Source organism: Bufo bufo, chromosome 4 (assembly GCF_905171765.1).
Source record: "Bufo bufo chromosome 4, aBufBuf1.1, whole genome shotgun sequence".
Taxonomy (NCBI): domain Eukaryota; kingdom Metazoa; phylum Chordata; class Amphibia; order Anura; family Bufonidae; genus Bufo; species Bufo bufo.
Genome location: NC_053392.1, coordinates 225119477 through 225133067, shown reverse-complemented (window position 1 = coordinate 225133067; position 13591 = coordinate 225119477). Strand labels below are relative to the sequence as shown.

General features: G+C 44.8%; 1 protein-coding gene across 1 annotated transcript in view; it reads right to left on the bottom strand.

The window, feature by feature from the left end:
* The window catches only part of LOC120997961 (probable cation-transporting ATPase 13A4), a 196187-nt gene that overhangs the window by 65876 nt on the left and 116720 nt on the right, over window positions 1–13591 (bottom strand). Inside the window, exons 15-18 of the mRNA XM_040428343.1 lie at window positions 2680–2830; window positions 2393–2473; window positions 2023–2179; window positions 857–974 (exon numbers count right to left, since the gene is read on the bottom strand). Coding sequence (XP_040284277.1) covers window positions 857–974; window positions 2023–2179; window positions 2393–2473; window positions 2680–2830 — 507 coding nt within the window. The remainder of the gene's footprint in view (window positions 1–856; window positions 975–2022; window positions 2180–2392; window positions 2474–2679; window positions 2831–13591) is intronic.

Here is a 13591-nt window from a genome sequence, read left to right as displayed (position 1 = left end):
ATCATTTACTATGTTGTGTAACGCTGCCACCCTGTGGTTATTCTTATAATGCATCTTATAGTGTGTTATGTAAATTATCCATTGCATTGCTCTCCTCCCTCTTTTGTGACATCACATCCTCTGTAAGGTCCTTCGTACTTCCTCTTTGTCGCAGACCTTCAAGCTGGTGAGAGCAATTCTTTTTGACCTCTAATTTCCTCTAGCATACCCTGATTCCCTGCATTTGTTTTCAAGGCAAATCAATAAATGATCAAAGCTTCACCATTGTATTCTCCTCACTGGATTATCACATGCAACTGGTGCCTATATCTGGAGATATTAGTGAGTTCAGCTATCTACCATTGCTTGTACAGGGGGCTATCAATCACAACCAATCAGGGGATTTTCTCTAACGTACATCTGTGGCAGAATATAGAGGAATTATTTTGTATCGGGGCAGTTTGGCCATAGACCTTACAGGGAAATTTCCCAGTGAGCTGATGCCCAAGGGGCCACCCAAGCCCTCCTGATAGCCACAAGCCAGGTACATAATGATATAATGCTTAATGGCTACAGGTGCCCTCCTGAACTCAACTGTATTATACCATCCTCAGAACGGTGATACAGTTGGATAATGTGGCTAGGATGGCAGTATATTGTGATGCACTGTGGTATTTGATTCTGCTGCGGTGGGGTCTTGTGCTGCACTATGGTATTGCAGGCCCTGGCTACTTCTGTTGTCCCTGCCTACTTGTGTTGCCCTGACCTTCTGTCAACTTAGACCTGCCTACAGCATAGGGTCACTTTAAGTTCTCAAATCGCCATGTTTGGTATTACCCATTTTTATTTTAATATCAAATGCTAAAAGTGACCTTACCGCTTTAAAGCTTTGATGTTTATACTCTCGTTTCTGTCCAGTATTTTGTAGGCCAGCCCAATAACGCGGAAGCCTTGTTTTGTGTAAAGCTCCAGCTCATCTGAAAAGTTGATGGGAACTGTGTGACAAAGAAAAAAATCTATATTAATTTAGTATTTAAAAATCACCTGGCCGTTATCCAATATTACCAGCATAAACAGAATGACCCCTGCAGCCAGTGATTGGCTGATCGATCTTTCCACCCATTTCCTGTAAATTTTGCTGAGACCAGGAAATGAACAGCAGCAAGGACCGGAGCAGTGGCACAACAGTGGAGTGGCAGTGGGGTATCGGTAAGGTGATTACCGCTTATTTTTTTAAATTTTAATCCATTTTGTCCCTTTTTAAAAATGTGTTTCTCAGACAACCCCTTTAAGGTATGGCATCTACAAGATGGCCATGGAGAGTTACCCTAGTACAGCCTCCTGGGTACATAGACATAATGGCTCTTCTTTGGACAACCAAACCTTATATATGTTACAAAACTGAAATGAACAGTATGACAGTAAGGGCACAATTCATTCCTGTGTATTCTAACCTCCTCAAGTATGATCATTTTAATAATTTTGCAGAGCTGCTGCTAATTAAAGAGGTAACTACCTCCATAATTCCCATAAAGTGAATGGGAGTTATAAAAATAATGTAGCACAGCAAGTTCTACTGTTTCTGTAATCCTAGCCACCTCTCCATTTACAGTGGCTGCTTCAGCAGGTGGGAAGCGGGTCAGAGATCCTCCATTTAGGAGATAGGCGCCGGGGTCAGAGAGAGACAGACTGTGGATATGCCATAAATATCCAAGTAAACATTGCCCCCTTAAGACACTTAATATCCAGTTCACTAAAGGGTATTTATGGAAGTTTTCTCCTTATGATGGAATACTTTGGTCAGCTTATCATCAAACTGATATAGAAATGTATTGGCACAGAGACAGGAATGAGGGTCTATACCAATGATCAAACTAGGTACTCCCATGCCACAGCTGCACAGGCCATCTCCTACTGGGGAGAGAGGAGACCTGACTGGTTTCATAACACTTACAACATCCATTGCATGCATCTCTGTGAAAAATATCCCTTTGCTTGTCTAACCCTCTTAGGCAAATTTCTTATTTGAGAGATACTACTAACCTGTATCTGGTATGCAAAATGAGGCCACCATTTCTGGAGCTCCTTTCATGTAAACAGCATATTCATCACCATTGAGAATCTGGGTGATCACAGACATGCGTTGCAGGCCAGAGGAGAATGGGAATTGTTGTAGGATGACAATACCTTCAACAGTGACCTAACAATATTAAATAATGCAGATATTAAGGAGACTAATTCAAGCCATATCATCAGCAATTATATCCTTATAGCAAGTACAATATCTAGTATAAAGATTCAAAATGAAAAGTAGCAATGTACGGTAAGCATACAACCAAATGTTAGGGTTATGTTGGCTTAATGTGGACCTCTTGGTATTAGTGAGAACTAACAAGGTCTACATATACTTCACCTTATTTGCGTCAGGACCTGGTTTCACAGTCATGGACTGCATAGATTCTTCATTGTGACCTGCTGGGGCCTCTTCAATGTCCTTGATAAAAAGTAGCATAAAGTAGCGTATTATTAATAAAAACACTTATCACAAAGTAAAAATGTATTCCTACGTATGTAGGCTATAAGCTGACTGAGAAGTACAGTAAGCAATTTCTCCTTAGAATATTACATGGTCTCAGATTGGAGCAGCACATGTATACCCTTTTTCCTTCTAATTGAGTAATAAGAGACAGAAGAATTTACCCAGCACGTGAACTCAAACATTTTCAAGTCCAGAGGATCTCCTTGTACAGTCCCGTCTAACAAAATCAATGAATGGCAGGAAGCCATAGCTCCCAAAACAGGCCCCCATGAAAGTGATGAGCCACTTGAGACTGGAATGATATCTTTAAATCTAAAGTTAAGCAAGGAAATAAAACATTAACAAGTTAAAGTATTACATCTAGGCTACTGCAATGGGATATTCATTATATAACAAGGAGATTACAACCCGGCCTGCAGAATTTTACAAGCTTCCACATAAGAAACACAAATCTGCTGCATTATAAAATATCCAGATTTCTTCATACACATTTCGGCATATTAGGCTGTTCCTATCAGGTATGAGGCATAGACATGAAGTGTTCTGTTATGTTCTGTTATACAGAATCTTTGGAGCTCATCCAGAGTGACCCTTTGGTTCATGGTCACCTCTCTTACCAAGGCCCTTCTCTCCCAATTACTTAGGCTACTTTCACAATCGCGTTTTGGGCAAATCCATCATGGATCTGCAAAAATGGATAATTACGGATAATAATACAACCGCATGCATCCGTCATGAACGCATCCGTTTGTATTATCTGTAACACAGCCAAGACTGATCAGTCATGAACTCCATTGAAAGTCAATGGGAGACGGATCAATTTTCTATTGTGCCAGATTGTGTCAGTGAAAACGGATCCCTCCCCATTGACTTACATGGTGTGCCAGGACAGATCCGTTTGGCTCAGTTTTGTCAAGCGGAAAGGAGACTGAACGGAGGCAAACTGATGCATTCTGAGCGGATCCTTTTCCATTCAGAATGCATTAGGGCAAAACTGATCCGTTTTGGACCGCTTGCGAGAGCCCTGAACGGATCTCACAAACGGAAAGCCAAAATGCGAGTGTGAAAGTAGCCTTAGTTTGGTGGGACAGCCAACTCTAGGAAGAGTCCTGGTTGTTCCAAACTACTTCAATTTAAGTGTTATAAAAGTTATTGTGGGAACATTTGTGTACCCTTCTTCAGTTATGTGCCTCCACACAATTCTGCCTCTGATCTCTACAGGCAGTTCTTTCCTTCTCATAACTTGATTATTGCTCTGATATGCATTGTCATCTGTGAGACCTTATATAGGCATGGTTTTCTTTCCAAATCATGTCCAATCAGCTGAATTTACCATAGGTGGACTCCAATCAAGGTGCAATCTCTAAGATGATCAAGAGAAATGGGAGGTCCCCAGAGCTAAATTTCAAGTGTGAAGCAAAGGGTCTGATTATGCATGGCCATGTGAAATTTTAGTTTTGTCTTTTTAATAAATTTGCTAAAAAAATCTAACATTCTGTTTTTACATTTTCATTGACATTATGGGGCATTAAGTTCACAAGGAAAAAAGGGGTAAAACTTTAATTTATTTTTTTTATTTTTTTATTTTAGCACAAGGCCACAGCATAAAATGTTAAAAAAAGTGAAAGATTATAAAGACTTTCAGAATGCCCTGAAACACAAACTGTATGTGACATAAACCAGTGTATGGGGGACCAGTATATAGAGGAATCCCCCACCAACTATACACTTACTGACAGTGGGGAAGGGGGTAGCCTTTACTCTTATTTAGATATTTTTTCATTCTCTCCCTCACCAGTGTCAGTAAGTATATGGTCGGTGGGGGTCCCCATATACTGGTATGTGACTTGTCTAAAATGCACTTTAAAGATGGCCTCCTTCGCCGACAGGACAACACTGTGTTTTCTGCTTTGCCATTGACCTGGGGACAGAGACAAAACTATCCTAGCTCTCACTGACTGAAGCAGCAAACAGCCAACCAACTTTAATTCAGAACTGTTCTCTTGGGTTATCCAATAAACTAGAGACCAATGCAGTGCATCCCTTTCATCTGTGGATGCAGATGCATCGCAGTGTTCGGCCGCTCCATCCTCAATGCACCGATGACGGCACATCTACACCCGGCGCAGGAAGGAGCGGCCGAGAGAGCGTCCTCCTCTCAGTGCGCCTGCGCCGACTGAAGACAGGTACGGCGCAGGCGCCAGATTTTGAATGCAGACAGGGCCAGCCAGAGGACGAGCGAGTTCACTGGCCCTGTCAATCAACAAGAGGAGGGGGCGTCTTTATGAAAGGAGGATGCGGCTGCTACCAGCAAGTAGCCGCCCTACTTGCTGGTAGACAGTTAATTAGCATATTATAAAAGTCAGTTTTTTGAATTAACTACTGAACCAAAATGAGTAATAGCATTATATATTGATATATCGCAGTATAGGGATTATAAGTAGCCAAAAAGAAAAAGACTTTAGTGGGGTGACAGAAGCCCTTTAACAGCAAAATAAACCTCAATATATATTATTCTGATTCTGCAGTTTACAGAAATACCACATATGTGGTTGTAAACTGCTCTATGGGCACGTGGCAGTGGTCAGAAGAAAAGTAGCGCCATATGGATTTTGGAGGCAGATTTCGCTAGAATGGTTTTTAGGCACCATTTTGTATTTGAAGAGACCCTAACATACCCCTACAGTGGAAACCCTTAAAAAGTGACCCCATTTTGGAAACTACATTCTTAAAGAATAGGGGGGTACTGAGCACTTTCACCCCCTAAGCGTTTTTTTACGAAATTTGGAAGCACTTGGCTGTAAAAATGAAAAGTTTTGTTTCTTCCAATAAAATGTTGCTTTAGCCCCAAATTTTTCATTTTCACAAGGGGTAACAGGAGAAAAAGCACCACATTGTTTGTTACCCATTTTCTCCTGAATACGGCAACACCTGATATGTGGTGGTAAACTGCTCTGGGGTCATATGGCAGGGCTTTTGCAGCGCAGATTTTGATGGATTGGTTTATGGGTGCCATTGGTTTTTATTTAAGTGATTGTCTTATATGGGGGCTAATTTTTTGTGGGATGAGCTGGCAGTTTGAGTGGTACCATTTTGGGGTACATAAGACTTTTTGATTGCTTGGTATTAAACTTTTTGTGAGGCAAGGTGAAAAAATGGCTGTTTTTGCATAGTTGTTTTTTTTTTTTTTTACAGCATTCACCTGAGGGGGCATATAATGTGATATTTTTATAGAGCAGGTTGTTACGGATTCGGTGATACCTAATATGTCTATCATTTTTATTTTTGTTAAGTTTTACACAGGGAAATCATTTTTGAACAGAATAAAATCTTGTTTTTGTGTTGCCATTTTCTGAAAGCCCTATTTTTTTTTATTTTTTGGGCGATTGTCTTAGGTAGGGGCTGAGATGACGGTTGATTGGTACAATTTTGGGGTACATAAAGACTTTTTGATCACTTGGTATTAAACTTTTTGTGAGGCAAGGTGACCAGAATTTTTTTTCTTTTCTTTTCAATTATCTTCTTATTGGTTTTCACGCTTATAGATAAACACATAGTACTAAAGGTTACATTGTAATACAAACAAGGTAATCAAGGCGATGTCAAATAAAATATAACATTGGTTATCAAACCATGAACCTTCAGGGGAGGGGTTGTTTGGGGCGGTAAAAGTAAAAGTCATGAGCTATCATTAGGTGTGTGGACTCGTGGACTCGTGAAAGTCTGAGAGTTTGTAAAGGAAACAGCTCATTTTACGAAAAATTGTCCAATCGCCCCATATCTTCTGGAAATTGGAGTGTGATCTAGCTTCCCAGGCAGACAGTTCCTCCATGTGGTAAATATGTTCCACCTTCTGCAACCACTGTGATAATGTGGGGGAAGTTGGTTGGTTACAGTGTTGTGGGATTAGGAATTTGGCAGCAGAGGCTAGGTGGAGTACTAGTTTCCGTTTATTGTGGGGAATATCATGTAATCTGATGTTTAGTAGTATTGAGACGGGAGTGGGGGGGGGGGTATGTAGAGAACAGATCTGTGTAATCAACCCCGTCACCTCAGACCAGAAGGGCTGCAGGACCAAACAGGACCACCACATGTGGAAGTAGGTGCCTTGTGATTGGGTACATTTCCAGCAAATATCAGAGCTGAGGCATTTCATTTGCTTGAGACGTACCGGTGTGAGGTACCATCTTGTGATTAGCTTCAGTGATGCCCAACCTGCGGCCCGCGAAGCCGTGTCATGCGGCCCGCGCAGTGACCGGACTTTATCAGCGCAGGGCGCTTTGCGAACGGCACAGGCAGCAAAGCGATGCTGCCTGTGCCTGCAATCTCCCTGCCCAGCCCCGCGTCCTAGCTAATTTATTCACTGCACTAGCATCTGTGAAATTGAAGAGAAGCGCCGTAATCTCGCACAGGCGCACTGGCAGAGGCATCGAAGTGCGCATGCACCGTCTTCCTGGCCTGTGCGAGATTACAGCACTTCTCTTCAATTTAACAGAGGCAAGTGCAGTGAATAAATTAGCTAGGAAGCGGCTCTGGGTGGGGGGGATATCTGTGGAGGACACTGAACAGGGGGATCTGTGGAGGACACTGAAGGGGGGGGGATCTGTGGAGGACACTGAAGGGGGGGATCTGTGGAGGACACTGAAAGGGGGGATCTGTGGAGGACACTGAAGGGGGGGATCTGTGGAGGACACTGAAGGGGGGGATCTGTGGAGGACACTGAAGGGGGGTGGATCTGTGGAGGACACTGAAGGGGGGGATCTGTGGAGGACACTGAAGGGGGGGATCTGTGGACGACACTGAAGGAGGGGATCTGTGGAGGACACTGAAAGGGGGATCTGTGGAGGACACTGAAGGGGGGATCTGTGGAGGACACTGAAGGGGGGGATCTGTGGAGGACACTGAAGGGGGGTGGATCTGTGGAGGACACTGAAGGGGGGGATCTGTGGAGGACACTGAAGGGGGGGATCTCTGGAGGACACTGAAAGGGGGGATCTGTGGAGGACACTGAAGGGGGGATCTGTGGAGGACACTGAAGGGGGGTGGATCTGTGGAGGACACTGAAGAAGGGGATCTGTGGACGACACTGAAGGGGGGGATCTGTGGACGACACTGAAGGGGGGGATCTGTGGACGACACTGAAGGGGGGGATCTGTGGACGACACTGAAGGGGGGGATCTGTGGACGACACTGAAGGGGGGGATCTGTGGACGACACCGAAAGGGGGGATCTGTGGACGACACCGAAAGGGGGGATCTGTGGACGACACTTAGGGGGATGTTGGGGTGGGAGGTCCTGGAGGGGTGTTTGGGTGGGAGCTCTGGAAAGGGTGGAAGGTCCGATAGGTATGTGGGGGTGGGAGATCCGGGAGGGGGGGCCCATAATTTTTTTTGCTATGGGGCCCAGTCATTTCTAGCTACGCCCCTGATTGTTAAGATTGGGCGGGCACTGGAGCGATAGAGAGGCCTGCTGTAGGAGAAGCCGGCGGGAGATTAAAGGAGGAGGGGCCAGCTCCTGGTGGTGTCGGGCACACGGCGCAAGCATGGCGGTGGAGGATCTGACTGAAGCCTAAAGACCAGACATCAAGGTAGACCTGGAGAAGAAGGTGACAGCGCAGTATGTGATGTATACATGTGTGTAATGTATGTAGTGCAGTGTGTGATCATCACATACTGCACTACATACATTACACACATGTATACATCACATGCCCCCTCACAGTAATAATGCCAAGATATGTGCCCTCTTCACAGATGTAATGCTCACACATGCCCCCTCACAGTAGTTATGCCCAGATATGTGCCCCCTCACAGTAGTTATGCCCAGATATGTGCCCCCTCACAGTAGTTATGCCCAGATATGTGCCCTCCTCACAGTAGTTATGCCTTGATATGTGCCCCCTCACAGTAGTCATTTCAGCAATGAGATGGGTCTATAACTGCCGCAATATGAAGGATCTTTCCCTTCTTTATGCATCAATGTGATGTAAGCCTCTAACGATTAATTTGGGAAAACGGGCACCAGCTAGATAGGCATTGAACGTTTCTGTTAGTCGAGGTAGCAGGGCAGAGGAGAAGGATTTATAATATGAGCACGGGAGGCCTTCTGGGCCTGGGGCTTTGCCTTTCGGGCATTTCGGCATGATAGATTTTAATTCCTCAACTGAGAAGGGTTTTAATAAGTCAGCATGTGATGTGTCTGGGAGAGTTGGAAGAGACAATTTCGACAGAAAATCTGTAATGGCTGACTTTTGTAGTTCTTGTGTCTGGTTGGATGTAGCCGGTCATTTAATCTGATAGAGGTATGCATAGAACTTAATAAATTCCCGTTCAATCTCAGCTGGGTCTGTCGTGAGGGGGCCTTCATTAGTCTTAATCTCAGAGATATGTGTACAAGGTTTCCGTCTCTTGATTAGGGACATCATCAGTTTTGATGCTTTATCCCCATGAGCGTAAAAAGAGTGTTTTACAGACATGAATACTTTGGCGAGGTTCTTGTTTAATAGATCACGTAGTTGTATACGAGCAGTAGTAAATTGCTGGAGGTGAGAGGAAGCTAGGGATTTTTTGTGTAGTTTTTTTAGTTTACCTATCTCTTGATGTACGTGCTGTATTTGTGAATCTCAGTTTTTTCTGGTATGTGCTTATCGATATAAACTCGCCTCTAATTGTGGTCTTATGTGCCTCCCACACTATTGGGGTGGGAACCTCTGTATTCATGTTATGTTGAAATTAGCAATCTAGAGATTTTAGCATTTCAGAATGTATAGAGAGTAGAGTCTCATTTAGACACCATGGAGATTTGGAAGGTCTGTGTTCAGATATTTCTAATACAAGTTCCACTGGAAAGTGATCTGACTGTATACTAGACCCTGTGTTAGTTGAACGTATTTTACCAAGAGATGACTGTTGGAGGAAAAAGTAATCAATCCTGTGGTAGGAGTTGTGTGGGGTAGAGTAAAGAGTGAAACGCCAGGCATTGGGGAGGGATAGAAATTGCAAGGATTTTTTGATGTGTTTGAGTGTCTTTTATGATAGGGAGGATTTCCTAGAAGAGGTGTCTAGGATTGGTTCCAACACCACATTAAGGTCACCTCCAACAATCAAATCATCCTTCTTTAAACTATCCAGTAGTGTCAATGTGGATCTAATCCAAGATGATTGTTGGGTATTTGGAGCATATAGATTGGGTCTCTGATCACGCTAGCCATTCAGTTTCCCTGTCAGTATAAGAATTTTGCCATCTAGGTCTGAGTACATGTCTGATTGTTCGAATGCGAGGTGTTTGGCTATGGTGATGGATACTCCCCTAGAGTTTTTGGTGTTTGTATGTGAGTGGTACCATTGACTAAAGTAGTGTCTATGGAAGGGAGGGGTTTTTGGTAGTAACAGGACATCCACTCTGGCTTTTTTGAAGTGGTGTAGTATTTGACTCCTTCGTACAGCGGAGTTAAGGCCTCTCGCATTGTATGAAACTAATTTAATGTTGGCCATTATAAATCCTGATTAATATTTGCTCAGGCTTATCTAGACGTACTGATGTTTGACTGTGTAGTGCGTCACCTATTGATGCCCTGAGCGTGAGGTGAGGGGTGGGAGGATGCAGGGGTTTTACTGAACTAAAACATATAAAACAGCAAAATGCAGAGTAGAGTCTCTTCCAGTAGAACTGAAACAAGAACATGAAGATTAACTGTTCTTCCAGCCAGCACCAGGACCGAGGCTGGAGGTCTTATTGCTTTATAGAGGAGGAATATAGTGGGCATGGCCACCTTAGTTAAAATAATGATACCAAAAAAGGTTAAACCTTGCCCAATATTATCGAACTTAAAAGACAGGTCGAGGCCGCCGCAATGAGAACCTCCATGGCAGTCTATGAAGTGTCCGCCACGTAGTCTATGCTCTCAGAACCTAGCACATTGACACGGTCTTGGTCTGCCGTCAATGACCTGTAACTACAACATTTCCACTCATATCAAGAGTGGTAATAGCACAGAAAAAATTCCAAATAAATGGGTGTGAACATAGAACCTATCTTCTATGAGGGAAGGTCAGGTAGGGTCCATGATCATCTTCCTGGGGGTTGACTTTCCCTGACGTCTGCGAATCTTGTTGCATTTCTCCATGCCCACCGTTTCCCAGGGGGTAGGTAGTGGTAGGGTGGGTAAGGTGGCTAGGTCTTTTATTAGAGACCAATCTGGGATGTCAAGGTAGTCAATCTTCAGGATTTGCAGGAGTTCTGGCAATTCTAAATGGTTTCTCAATATATTCCCTTCTGCCGTGAGTGACAGCCCAAAAGGAAAGAGCAATCTGTAGGGTATGTCTTTATGTCGGAGAACTTCCGCTAAGGGTCTGAGGACGCTTCTTTTAGAGAGCGTGATTCTTGCCAGATCTTGGTAAATGGAAATATTTGAGCCCCCCACTGGTGAGGGGGGGATGATTTCTGGCTGTGCGTAGGACGCCATTTCTCACTCTAGAGTGAAACAACTTGCAAATGACATCTCTCGGGGGTTTGTGGGACCCGGTTTAGCTTGGAGTGATCTGTGCGCTCTTTCAATGGAGATTTCTAGTGGGTACGAGTCTCCCAGTATTGAAATAAAGATTTGTTTAACGGCATCTGGCAATGCTTCAGCTTGGATGGATTCTGGGACTACCTTTAAAAGTAGATTATTACGACGTGCTCTATTCTCCTGGTCCTCCATCCAGTTTACTATTTTGTTCAAATGTGTTTGGCACGATGTAAAGGCTGTGGATGTTGCTTCGGTATGGGAGATCAATTGGGATCAAGTTGCTCCACCCTGCCTCCAATGCTCTTCATGTCTTGTTAAATGTCTTGGAAGTTCCTTTACTACAGGTTCTAGTGCCTTTGAGAGAGCCTTGCTGAGGAAGGAACGTGAGATGGGTAGACCCCTGTCTTCATGTCGCTCTCCATTTCTTGTGTGTCAGGTGAGGGTTTTTCCTCTGCGCATCCACCTGGAGAATTTTTACGAGGCGGAGTGGATTTAGTTAAGCTCGATAATTGGCCTTTCTGTATAAAGGAATTTAAGAGCCCGCTTGACGCTATAGGTTGTTACTGTTGGAATTTTGGGAGCAGATTTTTACCATTACTAGCAGGCAGGTACGAGTCTCTCAGAGTTAGTAGTTGAGTACAGCCAAACAGTTTACGGAATCTCTCCTCTTGCTGGCCCCTATGTGCTGGGGTGTAGGAGTTTTAGTATAGCATATTTTAGGCCTTATACTGGGCTAATAATGTAGACGTGTGGTTAGCGCACTGCGAGGCCTGAAGAAATTGGGTCACTGGCGCTTTAAACGTCCAATTGGGTGTGCAGACCTCCAATAGTGTAGAGGTCTATATGCTAAACATTAAGGCTAGGCCTTTATAAGGTGACTTCACAGGGGTGTCTGTGGGTGAGGTGAGGCGCCAAAATAGTGTCAGCGTAACTGATGAGGGATGCCGACAGTCTCTCTCAATCCTAGTGCAGCTGACCAAAGAGAGCGTTAGTATGAGCGCCGCGTATCTGCTGTGTGGCGGGCTCAGTCCTTATGCGTGTGATGGCCTGGGCAATCTGCTGATACAAACGAGGGCCCCACTTATTTCCCTTTTCTTACCCTCGGAGATATTGGCAGCACAGGTAGCGCAGGCTCCTTTCCTGGTTGTGGAGGGGGAGTCTTCTGGAATGGCCGGCTGATGCTGAAGGCTAGCGTTATTATGGGCGCAGGGCAGGCTAATGTTGACTCGATGGGCAGCACCAAGTAAGCGGGGGGGTCTCTTGGTGTCGTGGGTTCCTCCTCCTGTGTGCGCAGACTTCCGCCCCTTTATCCCGATTCGCGATGCTCGCGTGCCCCAGAAATCAAGGCCAGGAATTAGTAGGCCCGATTAGAAGGTCCGATGAGCCTCAGTAGGGTATCTTTTTGTAGCGGGTGCTACGCTGGGCCTAATGGTAGGCAGTTTGGGTTTAAATACCGCTTGGGTCCGTTCCGATGGCACTCGATGGGCTCTGGTGTCAGAGTTCACCAGGAAGCAGTCCTCTTCGCTCGGCTGCAAGCCATGCCCCCCCAGAAAATGGCTTTTTTTACACTGTTTTTATTTATTAATTTTTTTACGACGTTCACCTGACGGGAACATCTAATCATGTGATATTTTTATAGAGCCGGTTTATACGGACGCGGCAATACCTAATATGTCTACTTTGCTTTTTGTTCACTATTTTTAACAATTTTGTTTTACTTTATTTTTTTTGTCCCACTCTGGAACTTCAACATTTAGGGGTCTGATCACCTTTACAATGCATTACAATATTTCTGTATTGTAATGCATTGGCTGTAAGTGTATTACTCACTGTAATACACTTAGGGCTCTTTCACACGAGCGGATCCCGTGGGGGTAATCCGCTGCGTGAAAGAGAGCCAAGCCCCGTTCTGGACAGCAGAGACAGAGCATTAACATGACTGATAAAGCTCTGTGCCTCTCTGTGATCTTTTTACTACAAAATCACGGTGACAACTTTATCTCACTGTGATTTTGTAGTAAAAAGGTCACATAGAGGCACGGAGCATTATTAATAATTTTAATGCTCCGTGTGTCTGCTGTCCGGAATGGGGCTTGGCTCTCTTTCACGCAGCAGATTACCCGCACAGCATCCGCTCGTGTGAAAGAGCCCTTACAGCTTCCTGCCTGTGAGATCCAGGGGGCTGGATCTCACAGGCTCTCCCGGAAGGCAGCCACGATGCCTAAGGAAGGCATCAGGCTGCCTTCCCTGCCATTGGGTCCCCATCACAGCAGCGGGGAGACCTGATGGCCACCCCGCACCCGGCAGGATACTGCCCCTTCCCGCGGTCAGCGCTGACCGTGGCAGTGCAAGGGTTAATGCGCCGGCATCTGTGCATACAGCAGGGGTCTGGCTATCTGTGACTGCTGGACCCCTGCAGCTGATCAGCGCTGGGATTTGTGACCCTGATACCAGCGCCGTACATGTACGGCGCTGGTATCCTACGAGTTAAGGGGAATACAAGTATTTACTAAAACAGACATTGTTGTCCGGTCCTCTTTAACCACCTCAGCCCCCAGTGCTTA